At 36.2% G+C, this 24,991-nt stretch overlaps 1 protein-coding gene across 22 annotated transcripts in view; it reads right to left on the reverse strand.

Annotated features, from left to right (window-relative positions):
* Positions 1 to 2,534: 2,534 nt before the first annotated feature.
* The window catches only part of LOC127167882 (adhesion G protein-coupled receptor L3), a 332,296-nt gene continuing 309,839 nt past the window's right edge, over positions 2,535 to 24,991 (reverse strand). For 6 of the 22 annotated variants that reach the window (XM_051114237.1, XM_051114240.1, XM_051114239.1 and 3 more), the window contains 7 exons: positions 24,211 to 24,379; positions 22,462 to 22,587; positions 22,283 to 22,333; positions 20,720 to 20,816; positions 9,157 to 9,285; positions 5,618 to 5,635; positions 2,535 to 4,671 (listed from right to left, as the gene is read on the reverse strand). In XM_051114237.1, the coding sequence (XP_050970194.1) occupies positions 3,833 to 4,671; positions 5,618 to 5,635; positions 9,157 to 9,285; positions 20,720 to 20,816; positions 22,283 to 22,333; positions 22,462 to 22,587; positions 24,211 to 24,379 (1,429 nt within the window). In that variant the 3' untranslated portion in view covers positions 2,535 to 3,832. Of the gene's footprint in view, positions 4,672 to 5,583; positions 5,636 to 9,156; positions 9,286 to 20,719; positions 20,817 to 22,282; positions 22,334 to 22,461; positions 22,588 to 24,210; positions 24,380 to 24,991 lie in introns of all 22 variants that reach the window. The other 16 variants (XM_051114254.1, XM_051114250.1, XM_051114253.1 and 13 more) reach the window with 7 other exon arrangements.

Genomic DNA, 24,991 nt, shown 5'->3' on the forward strand with positions numbered 1-24,991 from the left:
GTTTGGCTGGGATTGCGTAGAGACCTTTGAAGCTGCATTGAAACTGCAATTTGGACCTTCAACCCACTGATCCCCATTGACGTCCACTATATGGAGAAAAATCTTGGAATGTTCTCCACGAACCCTTCATTTCTTTTCAACTGAGGAAAAAGACATGGAAAAAACTTGGATGACATGGGGGTGAGTAAATCATCAGGAAATTTTTATTCTAGAAATGAACTAATAATTTAAGGCCTTTAACATGCACATCATTCAAATTTTAATTAACCATTAAAAAAAGTTACACATTTTGTGTTTGGGTCATTTTGGACACAGTTATATATGGAGCACCATTAGGGTACAATATATGTCAGGGGTGGCGAACGTCAGTCGTCAGTCGTTAATTAGGGTTGGAGCTGAACTCTGCAGGGCTGCGGCTCTACAGGACCGGACTTCACCACCCCTGATATATATGTAACTCTGGACCACAAAACCAATTTTAAGTGTCAATTTTTCAAAATTGAGATTTACATATGATCTGAAAGCTGAATAAATAAGCTTTCCATTGATGTTTGTTAGGACAATATTTGGCCGAGATGCAACTATTTGAAAACCTGGAATCAAAATATTGGGATAAAATTATATACAAATTACAAAATATTCAAAATATTGAGAAAATCGCCTTTGTCCAAACTGTTGCCCAAGTTCTTAGTAATGCATATTACTAATCAAAACTTAAGAGAAATTTACAAAATATCTTCATGGAACATGATCTTTACTTAATAACCTGATGATTTTTGGCATAAAAGAAAAATAAATAATTTTGACCCATACAATGTGTTTCTGACAATTGCTACAAATATACCCGCACTACTTAAGACTGGTTTTGTGTTCCAGGGTCACATATAATAAAGGTCATGTGTAAAGTGAAAATTCAAATGATTTAGTTTTAAAGTGCTAACATTAAAAACTTTTTTTTTTTCCTTCACATTTTTTATACAGAGATGTTGCTGATCAGATGCAATATAGCTATATAGCTGGAAAAGTTATGACTTTGTTTAATAATATAATGATTCCTCTGGTCCAAACAGACTTAGAATGTAAAAATAGTATATAGATTTTATATGCATTATGAGGATTAAAGAAATATTTTCAATTAAATGATCACTGATTCAAAAACATCCTGATTTGCAAGCCACATTTACCTTGTGTGTTTCTTGAGGAAAAAAATCATATGGGTTAGGAAAAACATGAAGGTGAATAAATGATAAATAAATGATAAAGTTTTACTTTGGATGAATTACTCCTTTAAAAGCGAGCCTAGCAGACGATTTAATGCAGCAGTTGTGCTATTTCTTCTCAAGTAACCCATCACGAGGACTTCAGAAGTGCCACAAGCACCAATCACCCGACAGGATGCATCAAATGTCCCTGAAAGACGATTTAATGTTCATTGTACCTCAAGCATTTCGAGGATTCATCTACAACTGAATAAAAGTAATTTCAAAAGATGCTCCTCATTGTTCCGTATAGAGCTGAAGAAGAATTCTGTATCCATGGCAACTTGTCATCCTGGTTCCCAGCATCTTTTAATTTCCTTAAAAAGCACTGGATTTCAAAACATGTTTTCGCTTTTTACTTATCCAACAGAACTGATTGAAATTTAAAAACCATCATCATGGGGATAATAAATCTTATTTAGCAGCCAGGCAGAATGACAGCCATTAAAAGTGTACTGGCGTACAGACGACTCCATACACACATCTACACACTTTAATGGCAGGATATATGTCATGCATTGTGACATTATGAAATTAACTCTGTCATAGTTGTTTACCTTACAATCTCTTTTTGGCCTTGTCCCATACACAGACTTTGCAACTTCAGCTCTATAAAAAAATGGTTGTTTACTTTGAAATATTTGGAATGGTTGTTTACTTTTTTCATTTGATTGTTCTAGCTTCGTATTATTCTTGTGTCCCCAATAACGCTGCTGTCATTACAATCACACCACACATTTTAGTGAGTTTTCTCCATAAAATTACTGTGGTTATGACTCAAATGAATAGTGACAAGAGACCACAGCAGTCATTAAATTCACTATTTTTATGTGACACAACACTTCTGGGAACATTTGACTCACCAGCTGCCCTGATGTTTTCATTCAGCATTTATAAAAATTTAGTATGCTTGTGCAACTCCATTGAATTAACTGCTTTTGCTTGTAATATTCCTGAAAAAATGGAATGCAAATGCAAATCATGAGCTGAAAATGACTTCATTAGGTATCATTACTGAATTAAGTAATCAGTTAAGCAATCAATTTTCAATTTGATTCTAAATGAACTTAATTTGATTGTTGTGTTAACCAAGTTAAACTGGCATCACACAGCATCACACATTATGAAATCCACAAATCTTTTATATGACTCTTTATAATGTGTATCTTTCGTACCATATATATATATAACACAATTTATTAAGGTTTCACTTCAAAAGAGCCCTTAATTGAAGAAACGTGTCGTGTTGCAGAAAATGCACACAGGCAGCAGCTCTCGGCTTCACTCTGTCAGTCATTTATTTGTTGGCAAACAAGTTTCACTGTTACAACAAATATTAGTGAGAGGTCATTCAACCACAAGAGAAAAAAAAATGGATAAAAGAATAAATAAAACCATTTTTTTAATGATAAAAAACCTAATATGTGCCACATTCGTTTCACCCCCAGACATTTTTGCAGAGCAGTTTGTAGTTTTTTCCTCAGTGAAATAAATAACCACTCATTCTCCACCAGAAAAATGAAAGCAAAAAGAAGGTACGCTGAATCTCTGCAGCTAAATCACACAAGTGCATCTCTGTCACTCTCTCTGAATGAAAACGACCTCCGTTGATCATATACCGCAATACTTCTCATATCTCTACCCCGAAATGGCAAAACATTTTCAGTGTTGGGCTTCCTTTCTTCATTCATCTACAAACCGCTGTCTATAAATCAAAGGAAAAATAGGAATTCTTTTTTGTTGCTGTTTTTTTGTCTACTTGCCGTTATTCATACCGAAACGAAGACGTGAATGTAAAAGATATAATTAAAAAAAAGAGCGAGGGATCAAAACCTGTCATTGAGGACGAGACCATCAGGAGAGAAAGGAAATGATCTGAAATCACCATGGTTACAGAAGCAGAGGGAGGTGAAACAGAATAAGCGCTATCCTGTGTAACACTAGTGTCTGTACATTTACATAGAAATATCGTAGAATTCTCCGGTATTAGTTCTTCCCCCGCTTCTCAATATTTGTTATTAATACAGCAAAGAACAGAAATGAAGACGCCCTTCTTCGCATTGTTCTCTGTCGCAGCCAAACGTGCTGCTTTTCACCACATGAGAAGAAGAAAAATATTTAAAAAGCAAATATGGATACAGAAGGTATTAAAATAGTTTTCGAGTCACAGACTTGATTGGTGTTGACTAGACGCACTGAGCTACTAACAATGTTTTTGGCAGTTATTTGTATTCCTTTCAGGGTTGCCGAGAGTAAAAAACCCTCGAAATCTCACACTCCCCCGCAAGGTTATACAGCGAAATCCATTTTCGGGTCCGTTTTCCCTTGAAGTAGAAGTGCACGGCCAATAGAATCCAAAGAATGTCAGGTTTCATTCCTCAACAAGCAAGAGTACCCATAATCCTCTCCTGAACAGAATACAAAATCGCCTCCCGGCGTCTGCTGCTGCAGTTCATTTCTCTGCGGACACGGAAAAGCAAAAGTGAACAACTGCGGACGACGGGACGGTACGGAAACGTAGAAGAGCCGGCGGAGGTCGAGATGGGTTACGGGCGTGAATGCGACGGCGCCCTCTATAGGCTGGTGACCATGTGTGCGGTTTCCTGCGGCGTCTCTTCGGGCGAAAGCTCATCTTTGGGCGGGACGATAAAGCCGTCGCTGCTGCCGCGGCCCAGCTGGTAGTAGCTGTGCAGCTGGTGCAGGTGGTTGCGCGAGCCCAAGTTGGGCATGCTCTTATAGTACACGTCATCCGGCTCTCCGCTCCTGGGGAGCGTGTGCGTGTCGCCGCTGCGGGGCAGCGAGTGCGTGTCGGAGCGTTCGGGGTCGGGCAGCGTGGGCATGCTGGTGTAGAGCGAGTCTCTCTGCGGGGACGGAGTCTCTTCCGTTTGCTCCTCTGTTAGCAGAGGGAAGAAACTCTCGCTGTTCTCCTGCGGAAGGCGCCGTCGCGACGAAGAGGCCGAGCCGAAGGTGGTGGGAAGGGGCTGGACGTGGCGCGGCGGCGGGAGCAAGGGCGCGTTGGACTCCTCCCGGATCAGCTCCAGCCCCAGGCCGTCCTCGTGCGGGAAAGTCGCCGAGTCGTCCAGGCCCAGCGCGAGATTGACGGGCAGCATGGGTGAGTCTTTCACGCCGCCGCCGTTGCTGACTTCGTTAACCAACTTGTTCATGAGGTTGCGTCCGTGCTCGGCCGTGCGGTCGTGGTTGTTCAGGTAGGTGGGCAGGTAGTTGGAGGTGAGCTCTTTCAGGATCCGTTTCTCCAGCGTGGTCTCTTTGTGTACGTTGTACGTGCGGTCGATGATTTGCACGCAGTCGCTCATGTAGTCGGCGCTGGCCAAGCTGTAGCTGTTGCCATGGTTACCATTCAGTGGTAGAGTATCCATGGCACTTGTATCCCGAGCATTGTTCAGGATTCCCTCTGCAAGACGGAGAGTCAGAGAGAAGAGCAATTAGAATTGTTCGCACCTGGCGCGTCTGTAAGACCGACATGCAATACGGCTCGCCGAAACAAACCGAAAAAACCTTGAAACTGCTCGTCCCTTAATTGAGCTTCCAAACCAATGCTACCCTGGGTATTGATTGGATTCGTCAGGGGTTCAAGGCTGATGCGAGGTTTAAAACTCATTCCAGAATTCACTGAAACGTGCAGGCTAAGCCTGCGATAATGGACTTACCTGTCGAACTCATAAATTAGCAACCTCAAATATATCAAATAACACTCGGATCACTCAGCAAAGCCGGCAAACACAACAGAAACACAATGCACGAACACAAACACACAACAGCTAATGTGCGTCAAAGCTTTCCACAAACCAAATCATGCTGGCCTTTATATAACACTCATATATCATTAGGTACAGAGAGAGCAGCTTCTCCGCCTATAGATTTCGATGTTAATTACAATTTTGCATATTACCCTAGTCTTGATGTTAGGCTTTTCTTGAAAAGAATTAGTCGAGCGTGGGCTATTAACACTCTCCCACACTCATACGGGAAAACGTGCGAGCACTTTCTTGTTTACCAATTTTTAGCCGCATCATTTGAGCATAAACAAATAAATCGCATTTGTTTTACTTATCAGGGGCTTAGACGAATATGCAAATTTTAATTGGGGGGAAAAAAGACCAGGGTTGCAAAATGACGAATTGTCCACTCAGCTTCTGTTTTAACAAAAGCATCGCTTTGTGTTGATGAAGAGACGAGAAAATTAGGTTTTCATTTTAATGAGGTTGAGAGTGCTCTCTGATTAGAATATTGACTAAAACATCTCTTAGCAGGATGGCGTTTACTACGGTTTTAAGAAAAGAGTAATAACGTTAAGGCAAATTACATTTGGTAAGCAATGTTTAGTTTGACTCCCATACTTGTCTCTCTGTAGGGCTCTTAAAGGACAGCATGGAAAAAGGAAAGAGAAAAAGGTACAGGTAAGCATTCACAGTGACCGCTCAAATAGAACATGCACACAGATTAATGAAGCGCAGGTAAACGGTTACGCTCAACCCCCTCAGACACACACACCCCTTGCAAATCCCAGGATGCACATGTAAATGCCATAAAATTGTGCTTTAAAGCCCCCTGAATGTCTGGAGGGCGCAGAAATGGGCTTCTGTCTCCATTAGTGGCGCGCTCCGCTCTGAACGCGGTTCCACGGTTAGACTTGTATTCGGTAAGAGAGTTATTGATCGGACTAAAGAGGAACATTAAAAGTGGCTTGGGATCTATTCGTAATTTCGGGGCTTTTATTGATATTAGATTTCAAGGTCGCTAGAATGTTGTCAACGTAGATGAAGAGCTTGTTATCCAGCGCTCGCCCCTCCCCGCTGGCGTTGTCCAGAAAAGCGTCTGACTCTCCGTCTCTGGAGCCTTCTGAATTCTTTCAGATCTATGCATTAGCGGAGGTGGCGGTAACAGGTGGTGACGGGGAGAAAGCAGATCACCAGTGCAACAGACAGACAGGGCGAGACAGAGCGAGACAGCTGCATGCAGAGATGCTTTACTGCTAACAGGAGAAGCCAGGCCTCCTGCGGGCATCTCAGCGTGAGAGCACGGTAGATTTGTGTTCTAAAAGAGCGCAATGGGCGTGTGAAGTATTGCTCTGAATAAAAGAGGCCTTTTTTTTTTTTTTGAGTCGCATCAGTGCTGTGACACGCCACAAAAAACATCTAGCATTTGTCCAAATCCTTCTAGGTGAGACACATTAGACTGACATGTCTTCATAAAAGTGGACGTATAACGAGTGCATGTATAAAGCAGCAGTAGCATTTCTGTGTAGTTAAAAAGTGTGATTATACCATGCTCGTCCTGAAATGTCAGGCACTTATGCATGTATAAAATCTGAGTTGCATTTTTGTTTTCCAATGCTCATCCTGAAATGCCATTCCTCCTGCAAGCATTGGAGCATGAGTGCATGATACATTTTGCATGCAAGAAGCGCATTTATTGTTTTTAGTTGCATCAGTGGCATGACACACCACAGAAACACCTAGCACCTAACAAATGGCATGTCTTCAAAACACCAGACAACTTCACATGGTGACTCAGCACTAATGCAGCCGCATTTCTATTAAAAAAAACTTTGTTATACCATGCTCATCCCAAAATGCCAGGCATTAATGCATTTGTTATTTCATGCTGGTACTAAAATGCAGTGGCAAAAATTGCTGGATAAGCACATGGTAGATTTCTGGTCTGAAGGAGCATTCAAGATGTGCAAATGCACGCAAGGAATGCATTCACAGTTTTCATCTGCAGCAAGGCTGTGACACACCACAGAAACTAGTGTCACTGTCCAAACTCTTCTAGATGAGACACATTAGACTAACATGTATTCATACGAGTGGACATATAACGAGTGCATGTATAAAGCTGCAGTAGCATTTCTGTCTAGTTATAAAAGCGTCATTACACCATGCTTGAAATGCCATGCCTCCTGTGAACACTGGAACATGAGGGTTCATTTTGGGGCATTCTGAGTGTTACTGAGTGTTTTGCATGCAAGAAGTGCATTTATTGCTTTTAGCTGCATATGTGCTGGGACATGTCACAGAAACGAATGGCATATCTTCAAACGACCAGACGATTTTGTATGGTGACTTAGCACTAATGCAGTCACCACCATACTTGGCCACACATCACGCCCTTTCCTTTCCTTTCCGTTAAAAAACTTTGTTATACCATGCTCAACCTTAAATGCCAGGCATGCACGTGTAAAGTTTGCAGTTGCATTTGTTATTCCATGCATAGTACTGCCATGTGAAAATTGCTGCATAAATTGCTGCAAAATGGCATGGCAAAAATTGCTGTATAAGTGCATGGTAGATTTTTGGTCTAAAGAAACACTCGAAATGTGTTAAGTCTTACTGAGTGTTTGCATGCAAGGAATGCATTTATGATTTTCATCTGCACCAATGCTGTTGTAGCATCAGTGTCCAAACCATAATGCATGAGGCACATTAGCTCTGTCCAGGGTGGACAGTTTTGTTTCGTGATTCAGCACTAATGCAAAACTGCAGCCGCAGTCTAGATGAAAAAAACGGTTATCCCTTGCTTGTCCTGAAATCCCAGGCCTACTGCAAGCATTGCAGCATGAGTGCATGGTAGATTTCTAGCCTAAAGGAACACTCTAGACATGTGAAGTCTGAGTGCTTGCATGTGGGAAACACATGCATTGTTTTCAGCTGCATCAATGCCGCAACACACCACAAAAACAGAAATGGTCTAGCATGTCCAAACCCATTCTGCATGAGACATTAGACTGAGATGTCTTCAGAAGAGTGGACTATTTCGTCCTTTGATTTAGCATCAATGCATGTATAAAGTGTGCAGTCGAATTTCTGTCTAAACTCAGGATTAATAAAGTATCAATCAATTAAAAAAAAAAAAAAAAGAAAAAGAAAAAATCCCTTGCTTGTCCTGAAATGACGTCTAAAGGCATTGCAGCATAAGTGCATAGTAGATTTCTGGTCTAAAGCAACACTCAAGATGTGTGAAGCATGAGTGTTTTGCATGGAAGAAGCGCATTCATTCTTTTCAGTGCTGTGACAGCCACAGAAACATCTTGAGTCTCTTTCCAATTCCTTATGTGTGAGGCACATTAGACTGACATGTCCAGAGTGGACAATTTTGTCTTCAGCACTAATGCAATACTGTCTAGATGAAAAAATGGTTATCCCTTGCTCGTCCTGAAATGCCAGGCCTACCGCAAACATTGCACCATGAGTGCATGGTAGATTTCTGGCCTTAAGGAACACAGGGATGTGTGATGTCTTGAGTTTTTGCATGCAGTTGCATTCATTGTTTTTAGTTGCATGAATGTGGCAACATGCCACAAAAGCCATGTAGACTAGCATGTCTTCAGAAGAGTGGACTGTTTTGTATTGTGATCTGGCACTATTGCATTTATAAGTTTGCAGTTGCATTTCTGGCTAGGTAAAAATGTCCTTATCCCATGCTTGTCCTGAAATACCAGGTCTTTTAGCTCACTGCAGCATGAGCGCATGGTAGATTTTCGGAGAGGTGCATTAATTGTTTCGAGTTGCATCGAGTCTGGTGTGGCTGTCCAAGCCCATCTGCAGCAGACACATTAGCGTGACGTGTCTTCAAAGGAGCGGGTGATTTGATTTTATTCTGCAGTTAGGCACTGATGCACATACAGATTGAGTCGCATTTCTGTCATGCCGCGAAATGTAGCCATCAGTTATTATAATGATGTCAGCTCTACAAACTAATTTTTCGATGGGAATTACGTGTTTGTTTGCCTCAGACTGTACCAGACAAAAGACAAAGATGACCGCAGACACGTTCAGCTTGAAGCCACATAGCGGAGCCCTTTCCCCCACCACACACACACACACACACACAGTTAGTGCACTGGAAGTTAAAGCAACGGAAGAATGCAGCACACCTTGAGCGTTGTACATGCTGAGGGTGGGGTTGTTATAGACGGCTGATTCGCCCAGTAAGGTGTTATAGGGGTTGTTAGAGGCGTGAGCGCGCAGCAGAGTGTTTGGGATGAGGTGATTGGCCATGGCACCTGATACAGCCGCACAGATGGAGAGAAAAACACACAGAGAAGATCAAACAAATGCAGCAACAATGTTAGCATCGTTATCATACAGACATCTCATCAGCAGCCACAGAAAAAAGCAAGAACATTCAACCAGTGTTAGCACTCTTATCTCATCACAGACTCTGGCGGTTTATGCGAGTGAGTGTTGCAGTGCGTTTTGCAAGAACATGATCTCTTTTACAAAGACCAAAAATACTGATGACTCATTTTGCACCAGATCAAATGAGTCAGCAGCAGACATAATAGTGGGATATAAAGTTACTTCTGACAAATTACTATAAAATAATACATCTGATAATTTTTTACTTTTTGTCAGAATTATAGCTTAGTGTCTCATAACTTTTTTTTTTTTAATTTTGATTTTTTACATTATAACTAACTTTATGGCCCGGTTTCACAGACAAGGCTTAGACTAAGCTAGAAATAGGCCATAGATCAATTAGAACAATTAAGTAATTATTATAAACGTGCTTAGAAAAAACATTACTGGTGTGCATCTTGAGACAAAACAAAGGCATTGGTATATTTTAAGATCAGTCAGTGCAAGTTTCTTTCAGTTGAAACGGCTCAGACTTGTCTTTTAGTCTAGGACTAGACTTAAGCTTTGTCTGTGAAACCGGGAGTATAAGTTACATTATAACTTTTTTTTTTACAACTCACAATTTCTGTTCTGCCATAATCTCAGAACAGTTTTTACTGCATAATTAAGACATAGCTCATATTTTGACCTTCTGTCATAATTTAGACTTTCTATTATATTTTTATCACCTAACTATTACTTTATCTCATGATTTGTAACTTTTGTCATAATATTAAGTTCATTTCATAATTGTCTTACTATCTCAGTTTTGACTTGTCAATTTTGTCTATTTAACAACTGACTTTTTAATCAATTTCTACGTTTTGTCAGTCTCATAATGCTTTTTATTACATAATCATGACTTTATCTCATAATGTTGATCTTTTATCATAATATGAAGTTTATCTCATAATTACTGTTTGTCTTAGTATCTCATAATTTTGACTTTGGTCAATTTTGTCATTATGTAATAATTGACTTTTTAATCACAATTTCTATGTTCTGTCAGTCTCATAATTCATTTTATCACATACAGTAATTATGACTTATCTCATAATTAAGTCTCAGTATTTTATAATTTAGATTTGTCAATTTCATCTTTATGTAATAACTGACTTTTTAAATCAAACATTCTACGTTCTGTCAGTCTCATAATGGTTTATCACTTAATTATCTCATAATTTCGAACTTTTGTTTATCCCATAATTATGTCTTGGTGTCTTATAATTTAGACTTTGGTCAATTTTGTCTATGTAATAACTGACTTTATCACAGTTTCTATGTTCTGTCAGTCTCATAATGCTTATCACATAATTATTACTTTATCTCATAATGTTGACCTTTTATCATAATATGAAGCTTATCTCATAATTACTGTTTGTCTTAGTATCTCATAATTTAGACTTTGGTCAATTTTGTCTTTATGTAATAACTGTCTTTATCACAATTTCTATGTTCTGTCAGTCTCATAATGCTGTTTAGCACATAATCATGACTTTATCTCATAATTTGGACATATATCGTTATTATGACTTTTTATGTTATAGTAATAATGTATCAAAGCATTTTTTTTCTTACGAGGTGGTAATAGGCTTCCATAATAATTCGAATGTTCATCCTGCTAATATCACCTACTGTACATCTGACTAGCAACAGAACGTAGCAAATCACGTTTCACGTCTGTGATGTAAACGAAAGGCTAGTGGTTATTTAAAAAGTAACAAACCCTTTCTGTCCTGCCCAAACGTCCCTTAACACAGCAAAGAAAGCTCTGCCCATCAAACCATTTCATAGAGTGTTTAATATTTGCAGCAGTGGTGATAAATGGGGAGGAATTTAGAGACAGAAGTTCTCTGAAAGGTTGTTAACATGCAAGCGTGCTTCAGCATGCTGACAGTTAGACAGTTCTATCTCTCCAAGACGCTGTGTCTCGAAAATTCATCCCCTTTAAAGCACTGCTTTTGTAACAAATTCTCCTCCATCTTCTTTACTTTCGAGACAATTACTGTTGGATTGAAATTGCCTGCTGTGAGCAGTGTTTCTATTATTACGCATAATCTCTCGGCAGGCCCACACAGAATCTGTCGCACCCATTTCCGCAAAATTGGATTAGCAGATTTTCAGAAGTTCTACATCTCCCACCCCTTGCATTTGTTTATGAAATATGTTAGCTAATTTGATCATGCTTTTAGTTGTCAATAAGAGTAGAATGCGTTTAGTTCAGTTTGACTTTGAATTTTTGGTTAAATATTGCCAATTTAATACAAATAAACAAGTTTGGACACGATCCCAACCTAAACAATTAGTCAATTTAAAAAAAAATTTTTTTTACAATTGTCATTGTATAATCATGTTCTGTTTGAATGTCCAGGAACACTGTGTCCAATATAAGCTCATTTATTCAACAGAGGTTTGATTGTGATTATGAGTGTAGGCACGTTTATTATGCTGTCAGCTAATTATACACCTCTGCAAATCACACGCTGAACGCTGAGATAAGCACCTTCAGAGATACGACACACAAAGAAAGAAACTGACAGGTAGGTTCATTGAGGTTGATGTTTAAATGCACCCTTTTCCGCAGAGGAAATGGTTACACAAATTGACCTTTGACCTGCACAGTGTTTGCACAGAAGGTCCTGACCTCTGCAAAAATATCTCCAAAAGTGAGATAAACCTTCATGACAACAACATCCCTTTGAAAAGGCAAATATGACTCAAACAAATTATGGCTGTCAAAATTAACACATTAATATGAATAAAATGTGTAATGTGTAATGATTTGATGCACTCAACACATTTGCCTAATTTTATGAGCTAAACACTATCATTTAGCAGAAGATATCTCAAGACAAGTATTAAGAAAGCAGGTGTAGTACCATGTACTTTCTACTATATTATATACATCTATATCACAAAATACTTTCAGTATGTGTGTGCATTTATATAAAATAATATAAAATAATAATCTTTTTTTTTTTTAAAGAATATATATATATATATATATATATATATATTTAAATATATTATATATATATATATATTTTTTTTTTTTTTTTTTTTTTTTTGCCGATATTGCAATATTTTTTAATTCAAAAAGATATATATCCTTTTGTTTGGAAACAACAGTCTCTCTGGTGGGGAAATTATAAGCAAATTAATTTTAATTTAATTTTAACAAGAACATATTTGTTAGAATCAAATAAACAATTTTAAATTTAAAAAAAGTTCTTTTATAATGACAGTACACTGAAGGTTTGAAAACAACTATAATTAAACTATATATCAATTACTGCTTTCTTCTTTTCTTCAGAAAAAAGCAGTGGTATCCTTACCATTTTATTTTAGGATTTAACATTTGAAGAGTTAATTTGCAAAAACAGATAACTCTGTTTTAAATATTTAATAATTTAATCATTTCAATCAATCAACTGGATTATTTTGATTTTTTGAACAAAAAAAAAAAAAACAGCTAACTAACACAATAAAACACAATAAAATCATGAAAAAAAAACATGATTTTTAAACATGATTTAAAAAACTGAATTTTCTGTTTTTGCAATTAAACTCTTCATTTGAAGATGGTCTAAAGCAAAAGAGTTGTACAAATTCTGAAAATCATTTGTAAAAGCATTTGTAACATCACACATTAATGAATAAATCAGTATACATACATTTATTTTTATGTTTATTTTCATATAAATTTAGTGTCATGTTTGTGATTATTATTTTTTATTCATGTAAGCTATAGCTTCTGACCTTTAAATCAAAACATACTCTTGATTTTATGACATCAATTACTGCTTTATTTAATAATCAGAACTACAGTGTTAATGTTATTTGTGGATTTTACTTTCATTTTATTTGAAGTAAACAGGCATTAGGACCCGGTTGAGGCTGCCGACATAAAAAGTTAAAATTGACAAGTCAAAAATACAGTGAGATACTGTCATAATTATGAGATAATATTTCAGTTATGAGATACAATCTAAATTATTTGACAAGAGTCAAAATTAAAAGTCAAAAAGGCAAAATTATGTCATAATTATTAGATAAAGTCTACATTTGTGACAAAAGGTTAAATTTATGTGATATACTGCTATAATTATTATTTTTTCCACCATGACCCATGCATTATGACTCAATGGGTTAGCAACAAATAGCATGATTAAATCAATTTAAATAATTAAATCATAATTTGTAGTTGTTATTATTTATATAAAATATTTACATTAACTGACAGTCCTAAAATAAGCTTTAAAATATTTTCTTTGAAGATAGTCTGTAGTTGTTTTAATTCTTTGATAGTTTTGTGTGCGTCAGAGTGTAATCTGTCCTGTGACAGGCGGGTGACTCAGTAAACGTGTGTGTGTGTGTCTTGATGAGTCTTGTGATTTCTCTCTGTCTCTCACATTCTTTCTCTGAGTTGGGCTTTGTGTCTCTGGTTAATACGTCTGTCCGCTTTGAGCAGCATGAGTGATGGAGCGTCTCTCTCTCTCTCACACACACACACACACACACACACACACACACGCCTGGGTTAAGTGCTGAGAGCCTAATTATTGCCATCGTGACACTTCCTCCCTCTAGAGAGGGTCAATCCATCATCATAACAGAACATTAGTGTCTCACTGATCAGAACACAGACAGAGAGAGAGACGGACGGAGAGAAATCAGCTTCACAAAGGCATCTGATATTCAGAGCAGATCTTCATTCTCCTGCACACTGCTTTCTGTTTCTCTCTCTCTCTGTGTGGGCTTTCAAAGCAGAGTTTAAGAACAAAATTGTTCTCATAAGTGAGCTAAATCTGATAAATCCCGCCTCAAGTGGAAAAACAGCTCATACGTTTTTTTTTTTTGTAGTTTTTTAAAAACCAATTGATATTATTTTAATTGTTTTATGGCACTTTCCTCAAATACAGGTGGTATTCATAAACATCAGCTATGTGTATTATAGACTACAGATGAGACGTCCCATTTTGCATCAAATTGCATTAACAAAAATTATTTTATATACACAGAAAGCATGTTAAATGAAAGAAAAGTATTTACTTGTTTAACTTTTGTGAAAATAAAATGTCAAAATATGGTAAAATAATGTTCTATCATCATTCAGTGTAATGTACATTTATGTATAACCTATTTAAGGCTTGCAAATATGCCTGACAGGACTTTTTTGTGGTATAAGAACTATTATTACAGTTAATGACATTTTGTAAATCATGCTAAAAAAATATGATAGTCTTTATATATATATATATATAAAAAACACACACACACATATATATATACATATAATATATATAACACACACACACACACATATATATATATATATATATATATATGTGTGTGTGTGTGTATGTATATATAAATGTATATATAAATCACACCTAAAATAAAAGTTGTCTGTGTACTGTATACATTTATTATGAATATATAAATACACACACGCATGCATGTGTATATTTATTTAAGAAAAATGTTATATTAGCAATTATTTGAATGTATTATATTATATGATTTTATATATATATATATATATATATAACCTGTAAATACAATTACATATTTTTAAACTATATACTGTATGTTTGTGTGTGTTTATATATACATTTTTTTTTTCAGCAACATTGTTAAACTTGTGAGGTGGGGTTTGGGGTAACTGCCTTGAAATGGTTTCACTCCTATATTAAGGAAAGCACATTTTTTGTTAATTGGGCAAATGTTTCATCTTCTGTGGCTTTCCTTAAAATATGGCCTTCCTCAGGGCTCAATTTGATCCCTACACTGTTTTCCTTATATATGTGCCCACTGGGGTCTATTTGCCGTCAACACATCTCCTCGTATCATGAATGCAGATGACACACAGATTTGCAATGTCTAGATGAGACTAAAGGGGTCATCGGATGCCCATTTTCCACAAGTTGATATGATTCTTTAGGGTCTTAATGAAAAGTCTATAATATATTTTGGTTAAAAATTCTCAATGGTACTGTAAAACAACACCCTTTTTACCTTGTCAAAATCAGCTCTGCAAAAATCATCCCATTCTGGTCGAGGCTTTAAATGTTAATGAGCTCTGCTCGCCCCGCCCCTCTCTAGTCTCTGTGGAGTGACGAGTCTGTTTACTTTAGCCGCATTTAGCCACGTTTAGCCGCTAAACTTGCTAACTAGCACGTTATTAGGAAAGGTGATCGCAAAGATTCATAAAAAAACCCCATTTTACTCCTGCTGTAAGTGAAGCTGGGTCACGAATGATTTGCACGAACATAGACGGATATATGTAGATCAGGAGGTGCATTCCCTTCACAAACAAAAGTCATCCACTGCATCTTCAGCGGCTCAGATGTCAGGAGTAAATGACGACCACTACGTTCATTATTACATCCAGCAACACAACACCTCAATCACTCAGTCAGAGATATTCTTGTCTAACCTACATCCCTGCTTTGGCATCAAAACTATGGAGGTCAGACTGTTACAGCTGATTTAGGGCGGGTCTGAAGTAAGACGCTCATGTCAATCAACTATCGTGGGAGCGACCTCTGTTCGTGTGACGCCACATCGACAGGCATCTGAGAATGGCTCGATTTGAAAAAGGGGATGTTATTTTTACAGATTATTTAAAAACCACTGCATGTATTTTTATCATTATAGGGTAGATGTGTACATACTCTGCCAACACACATTAATGTTCAAACAACATGAAAAATTGAACATTGCATCCGATGACCCCTTTAAAGGATGGCTCTCAAATAATTTTCTTCAGCTTAATGAAAAAAAAAATCTGAGATCATAATATTTGGTCGTTCTAAGGCTAAAGAGAAGATAGCCAATGCTTTTGCCCTCTTAGAAATGACAGTGAAAGACAGTGTGAGAAATCTTGGCATCATCTCTTAGTTTTGATAAACAGATTAGTTCGGTTGTAAGAAGCAGTTTTTATCAACTTATAATTATTTCGAAGCTAAAAATCTTTTCTGAGTTTTAAAGATTTGGAAATTGTGGTTCACGCTTTTATCATGTCACAACTGGACTACTGTAACTCACTTTATGCAGGGATCTGTCAACGGCAACTATCCCGATTACAGCTTGTGCAGAATGCCGCAGCTAGGCTTCTGACCGGCACAAAAAAAGGGGAACACATTACTCCGGTGCTATCGTCTCTACTAGGGGTGTAACGGTACACAGATGTCACGATTCGGTACGTACCTCGGTTCGAGGGTCACAGTTCGGTACGATTTCAGTACAACAGAAAAAAAATCTACTATGCTAGGTTTATTTTCATTTATTTTTAACAGACAGTAGTACAAATTACAATTCTTCCACCTGCATGTGAAAATACTAAATATTATACTAAATTAATGTCATATATAGATCATAAAATCTGCAGCACATATATACATACAAAGGATAAATACTTAAAATATATTTAATTTAGTTAACTGATAGACAAGGGGAAAAAAAAACTGTGCGACACGTAACATAGCCTATATTTGCTGAGTTTCAGTTCAGTTTTGTGACAGAAAGGAACCTCAAATGGCAGAAAGCGACATCCTGTTTGTTTTTTGTTTAAGTTGATTTTGCTGGTATGAGGAAAGTTTAAGTAATCGCGCACGCAAACACAAAACATGTCAGTTCCAGGCTTCTAGCATTGCTAACTTGACAGCGCAGTTGGTACTTTATCAAAATAAAACACAGTGAACCAAACATCAGCGCGCCCGCCTCACTGTGTCACCGTTAGAACGTAACTAAACTACAAATTCTATAATTTACATAATAAATAATAGTTTAGCATTTGGAAGCATCGCAAATATGGAAATATTATGGAGTATTTGGATTTGTGCCGAATGAGAGAGGTAACGTTAGGATACAAGAGCACAAACCTACATTCCGCAAACAGTTGAGTGCGCAAGCCTTTAAAGTAACGTTATACTCCTTTGTCAGTGAGAGACACGTTCAGAATCAGCACATGGTCATTGTCTAGTGGTCTTTGTTTTCAAGTGCGCAACTCCTGGCATTCACTGTTCTTCTGCTGGCGGTTATCAAACAGAGTTGCATTACTGTGGGCGCCCCCTTCTGGATTCAGGGTGAATTGCCTGTATTCGTTGTAAGGCCTCATGCACCGAACCGAGATGCCCGTACCGTGACGGTTCGGTACAAATACATGTATTGTTACACTGGTAACCAGTCAGGTACAGGATTGATTTTAAGATTGTAGTATGGGTTTGTAAAGCTTTACATAACTTGTCCCCAAATTATATTACCGACCTCATAGGGTCTCATACACCAGCTAGGTCACTTAGATCAGTAAATCAGTCATTGCTGAATGTGCCTTGGTCAAAAAAAGAAGTCAAAAGGGGACTGTGCCTTTTGAGTAATAGGTCCTCAACTATGGAACAATCTTCCCCTGTACATTCGTCAGGCTCCGTCTATAGAGGCTTTTAGGTTCCAGCTGAAAACATATTTTTTGAGTCTGGCCTTTGAAGTAGGGAAAGTTTGATTTGGGAACCTTTCATAAATGTTTGTTTTACTTGTGTGTAGTTGTGTGTGGATTTTATTTTATTCGTCATCTTTTGAAGCACTTTGGGCGACAACGTTGCATTTAAATGTGCTATATAAATAAATGAAGTTGGTGTGTATATAGGTGTGTATATATATATATACACACACACAGTGGGTACGGAAAGTATTCAGACCCCCTTAAATTTTTCACTCTTTGTTATATTGCAGCCATTTGCTAAAATCATTCAAGTTCATTTTTTTTCCTCATTAATTCCTCATTTTTCCTCATTATCTCAAGGATGATCAGAAGAAATGGACAGCACCTGAGTTAAATATATGAGTGTCACAGCAAAGGGTCTGAATACTTAGGACCATGTGATATTTCAGTTTTTCTTTTTTAATAAATCTGCAAAAATGTCAACAATTCTGTGTTTTTCTGTCAATATGGGGTGCTGTGTGTACATTAATGAGGAAAAAAATGAACTTAAATAATTTTAGCAAATGGCTGCAATATAACAAAGAGTGAAAAATTTAAGGGGGTCTGAATACTTTCCGTACCCACTGTGTTATATATATATATATATATATATATATATATATATATATATATAAAATATATAGATTTAAAAATGCAACAAATTAAAATGACAAAAACAACAAAATGACTAACCCTTCCATTAAAATTAAAATGGAAAATACAAACATAAAATATAATTGAAAATGTATTCAAAAACAAACAAAAACTGAATGCATTCGGCAAGCTCAAGAGATGTATAAAACTCACACTTGTGCCACTATCTTGAGTGTTATTTGCAGAAAGTGCCTTATTTTCATGTACCGAAGCAGCGTGAGTCTGCGTTGACCTGCTCTCAGCGTCTTTGAGTGCATCTGGATGGTGTGAATTAGCCTGAGATGTTTCACAACATCAGCTGTTTTTCTGTTCCGTCCAATCGCAGTGCTTTCACTGAGGGAATGAACTGTGACCCGAAGCGTCTGCGCTCTGACGGCTCATCCGCATTACTGAGGCCTGCAGCTCACTGTCATCGCTCTCAACTGGAAATGTTTTGTATTAAGATACGGCATATTCCACGCCAATTAAATCCTCATCCGCCTGTTTACTTCTCATTTACACAACACGCACAGAGTTTGAGCGAACACGAATGTAATCTAAATGGAAATTAAATGAGCTTCATTACATTCTGCTGACAATTATTAAAAATGTTTTAAGTTTAACTTTCAGGAGTCTTTCCTATTTTCCCCTTATCTCAACACACTGTCATTTACTTCAAGTCTTTAAAGTTTAATTACCACTTTCTTTTTATTTTACTGGCTGTAAAGACTTATTTGCATGTTCTGATTTTTCTGAACTTTTCTCACGCAATTAAAGCGGCATTTCAGACGCATTGCAGGAGAAACTCACAAACTCTGAATTTACTTGTAAATGTTTAATGTATTGAATGTCAGGATTGGAAAGATCTTCATTAAAGAAACATAAGCGCAGTTTTAAGTTTTATCTGTAGACATGAAATCTTTCTCAACCCTTTTTTTCTTGTTTTCTGCACTGATTTCAAACATGCAATTATATGAGATGCCAAACTCTGCAGGCGCTGGTTAAATTCAGCTCATTTTAAATAGGATCAGATTTTAGGAACCGGTTTTAAGTTCTGAAATGAATATAAATATGCTAAAACATGTCAAACTGAACTGAGAGCACTAAACTTTGCTAGTACCTGGATGCATAATCAAATTAGCCAAATTAAAAAATAATCTATGGACATTTTTTGTAGAATATATGTAGAATGTCATGTATTTTAATACCCCCTGTAAAAAACAAAACAAAACTCACCCCCATGTCATCCAGGATATTAATGCCTTTCTGACTTCAGTTGAAAAGAAATTAAGGTTTTTCAGGAAAACATTCCAGGATTTTTCTCCATATAGTGGACTTCAGTTGGAGCCAGTGGGTTGAAGGTCCAAACTGCAGTTTAAATGCAGCTTTCTTTGTATTTTTTCATTAAAAAAATACAATTTAAATACTTTTTAATCTCAATCGTCTTGTCTTGCTCTGCCTGAACTCCGTGTATTCTGGCTCAAGACAGTTAGGGTATGTAGAAAAACTCCAATCGTATTTTCTCCCTCAACCTCAAAAATCATTTTAAAATCATCCTACATCGCTGCAGAAGTACCAACACAGTCTTTGCAAAGTGAACATGCAAAGAAGATCAAACACGCTCAACAAAAAAGGTAAAACAGCGATATAGGATGATTTTGAAGTTGAGGGAGAACATGAGATGGGAGTTTTCGACATACACTAACTGTCATGAACCGGAACAAAAACAGTTCAGGCAGAGTTCAAGACAAGACGAGCGTTTGACATTAAAAAGTATATAAATTGTATTATTTTTATTAAAATAACCGATCGTTTCGCTAGACAAGACCCTTCTTTCTCAGCTGGGATTGTTTACAACTGCATTTGGGATCGTTTGAAGCAGCATTTAAACTGCATTTTGGAAGTTCAAAATCGAGGCACCATATCAGTCCATTATATGGGGAAAAATACAGAAAATAACAATTTCTTTACAACTGAAGAAAAAAAGACATGAACATCTTGGAGGACAAGGGGGTGAGTACATTATATGTGAATCTTTGTTTTGGAAGTGAACTTCTCCTTTAAAAATGTATGTTTAAGATTTGAAGCAGACTACAATTGCACATTCCATACAATTAAGTACACTTCTTATTCACAAGGGTGAAAAACAGACAGTGTGTGTGTTGTGTATATGTGTGCGTGTGTGTGTCTGTGTGTGTGTGTACCTCTGTTGAGTGTCGCTGAACTGTTAATGTCTCCAGCCATGAATGAAGACTCGGACTGCTTCCTCACCGTGTCGTTCCACATGCGGCGGATTCGGCTCTGTGAACAACAACAGCGTTTCACACACACTTTTCTCACCCGATTAGAGCCACATCACTTCATCTGCTCCACACAAATCAGTCAGAAATTAAACTGAACATGACTGTGAGCAAACGACAACAAAATGTTCATTTTGCGGTTTATCCCACCTAAAATGCTCACAAAAGCAGCATTTGTCAGTAAAAAAGCGTAATCCTGCCGCTGTTCCTCATCTCTCTGACATTTACACGCACACACACGCGGTCACGGGTCAGACAGGCCCGTTTCCGCTGCGTGTCAGACTCTCGTTACATGTTTGCAGATGACCCCTAAAAGGCCAAAGGTCAAATTGGAAACCTCGTCTCCATGGAGATCGTGTAAGCAGACAAACCGTTACCATGGAAATTAGATATTCAAGCACAGATAGGTAAAGCCGAAGATTTGTATGAGACAAGGACGACATTCAATGGAAATCCTGCCGGTGACTCGAATGGAAATGAATGTTTCTCTAGAAAGGAATGAATTCTTTATGCTGGGATTGAATTAATTCTAAAAAGTCAGCCTTGCCCGTAGCAAACTAAGACTAGTGCTTTTTTGCAGAATTCAATATATACTGCATGTAGTATGCAAATAATTTCATAAACAAGTGCATGCGATACTGTTTTGGAAAAGATTGAATTGTAAAATGCACATACAAATGAAACTTCCCTGGCCTTCACTGTAAAATACTACAATATTGCCAAAATGAGCAGTACACAACATAATGCAAAGTGCTCGACCTTATATCTCCAACGTGACCTAGAAATAATATCTGCTTCGTCTTTTAACTTCAACCATCGTCACTTACAATTTCAGACTTCCAAACAGATTAATACATTAAATTGGATTAAAAATGCAAAATATCCAGTTTTATAATAATTGGAAATCATATTCTGAATGAATAATGTGACAATGATATAAATTATTGCTGTTAGAAATGATTATCATTGCATACTGCATATTACATGCAATTAAAAATATATATATATTTAAAAAAAATAATAATAAAAATAATATTTTTAAAAATACAGGTCAAGAGTTTGGAATAATGGAATTATCAAATATTATAATTATTAATTAAATGATTTCTGAAGGATCATGCGACACTGAAGATTGGATAAAATCAGCTTTGCATCACAGGAATAAATTATATTTTAAAATGAAATTTAAAAAAAATAATACGTAATTATGAATAAAGAAGAAAACAGTTATTTTATATTGAAAAAATATTTCACAATTTTACAATTTTTTACTGTAATTTTAATTAAATAAACAGCTTAAAAAAATGATTTACTCCAAACTTTTGACTGGTAGTATAGAAGGGTACATTTATAAAAAAATCTTGTACTAAAGCATTGCTTTTAACACAATGCAAAATGAAAGAATAAAACAAATGCGATTTGATCTGATCAGGTGTGTGGTGTGAAAGTCATAGGGCTGATAGTTACTTGTTCATACTGTAACTGTGAGGAGTTTGTCATACAAGGCGGGTGATGAACCTTGTGATGAAAGAAGAAAGAAAACAAGAGAAAGAGACAAAGAGAGAGAGAGTGAGAGAGAATACACACACATGGACACTCACATAATCTCTTTGGCGTTGTGTTGCTGCGTTCGTGTGTGTTTGTACCTGCGACGCGGAGGAATATCGACCCGGGCCGCGCGACGACGAGCTCTTCACCGAACCCATAGACGACTCCACGCTCTTCCCGCTGTAGCAGTGAGTCCGCAGGCACTTCCCGTACTCTTTACGCACCTAAACACACACACATACAGACACTACAGCAATTAAACTATGCATCCGCAGTCATTTATTGTGTTTTCATTGTCGGTGTATTTCAGGACCATCACCACTGATGTTCTGTGTAAATGTTGTGTAATTCGTGGACGTGTTTTTTGAATGTTGGCAGCATTAAAAATAAGTTCTGTAAAGTTACATCAACTCATGAAACATCTCCATCAGATGAAAACTGATTTGCACTATGATGACTTTGGCATTATGTCAAAATTATCCAAATGTATGTAAATATAAACCATTAAGCCACTTTAAACAGGCTGCAGTTTTACTTTAGCATTATTTATATATTATTACAGTTTTTTTTATTTTAAATTAACTTTTATTTATATTTTTTTATGTTATTTTACTTTGAATTTTAGTAATTCATTTTTTCCTGTTATTTATTATTATTATTATTATTATTATTATTATTTATTTCTTTTGTTTTTATTAGAGATTTAGCAATTTTAGTACTTCAGCTTATTTTTTTAATCAGTTATTTGCCAAAACAACATTTGTAATTTCCATTTTTAAATCTAATCAATTTATTAAATCTAATATTTAATTTTTTTTGTATTAGTTTTAATGAAAACTATTTATTAATAACACTATTAAGTTTTTAATTTGAATTTTTAGTTTAAGTTTTAGTCATTTTTTCCCCCTGATATTATTATTTTTTTATTAATTTTATTTTTATTAACATTACTCTTTAATTTATTTTCCAATTTCCTTTAACGCTCTATCTAATCTATCAGTTTTTTTAACCAATAATCTATCTATATTTATATTTTATTTCAGCCTTATTTAAATGAATGAAAACTATCACTTTTTTTTTACTTAATACTAATACTAACGCTAATTTAAATTTTTATTTTAGCTATTAATTTAAATTTTAGTTTAAGTTTTAGTAAATTTGTTCTTCTGTCTTTTTTTTATTATTTTTTTTTATTATAGTAATTTTTCATAGTTAATTTTATTTTCTACAATTTCTTTTTTCTTTTTTTTAAATCTAATATTTATATTGTATTTCAGCCTTATTTAAATGAACAAAAACTATTACTAGTTTTACTTAACAATAATACTAATAGTAATGATCATTTTATTTTAGGTATTCATTTAAATTCATTTACATTTAAATTTTAGTTTACTTTAAAAAAATTCTATTCAGCTTCAATTTATTTTTATTTCAGTTCTAGTAGTAATTTTAGTACTTAAACTTATTTTCTATAGGTTAGGTGAATAAAATCATTTCTGTATTTTTTAATCTAATATTTACATTCATATTTTAGCTTTATTTAATATAGTGCAAATGATTTTTAATGATTTTAGTTAACAATAACACCACAGATAAGCTGTGATTGTGATCTATAATGTGTTTGTTGCTTTTGAATGTAAAGGGCAAGATCAGCAAATGTGCAAAATAAAATAAAATAAAAATAAAAAAAATAAGATATAATATTTAAAAAGAACATATTACATACAAAATAGCAGTATGGGTTTATTTGACATGCTTTTGCATTATGTTATTGCTTGTAAAGTATCCATAGCTACATATTATTTCTGGTTTGTATGGTGTGTGTATATGAATGTGTTTTTCCCAACCTTCTTCTGCAGGACGCAGTGAAATATGAAGATGAACATGCCCTGCAGCGAGTTAAAGATGGTGAAGAGGTACGCCATGATCACCGTACTCTCGTTAACGTACATCAACCCGAACGCCCAGGTCAGGCCCAGCAGACAGAGCAGCGCAATGGCTCCGATTACCCACGATCTGAAACAAAAACACACACACACACACACACACACACAGCAAATTAGCCCTGAAAATAACTGGGAAAATGCAGTCAGAACTCATTACTCGCAATCTAAGACATAAGTGCAAGATCAGTGCCTAAATTGGTAAATTTCTACCCAGCTCTCCACGTAAATTAAATATGACTTCAGTTAAAGTGAACTCCATTTTCTCAATTTTCTTCCCCACTCAAGCCGCTCTATATCTGTGGGACTTTCACAAGAAAAAAGAAAATGAATGAAAATGCTGCCGAGATCCAAAAGGGACAAAAGCAACATTCGTCATACGCTCTCAGAAAAAAAGGTACAAAAGCTGCCACTGGTGCAGGATCCTTTTAAAAGCTACTAATGTGTACGCTTTAGTTAATAAAATGCACTTTTTAGGATTAATATGCCATTATGAACACCTTCAAAATGCATTACACTTGAAGCCTTCAGAATTCTAGCACACACAATCATACATACAGACCACTTTAATGGGTTTTATTTTGTCCTTTTCGGAGTTTGACCGGCCTTTCTGTTAATAGGAAAAGAGCAGCTCAGACTTTCTGCTAAATTTATCCTTCTGTGTTTGACCAAAGAAAAGTTTGGA

Source organism: Labeo rohita, chromosome 7 (genome assembly GCF_022985175.1).
Source record: "Labeo rohita strain BAU-BD-2019 chromosome 7, IGBB_LRoh.1.0, whole genome shotgun sequence".
Classification (NCBI taxonomy): Eukaryota; Metazoa; Chordata; class Actinopteri; order Cypriniformes; family Cyprinidae; genus Labeo; species Labeo rohita.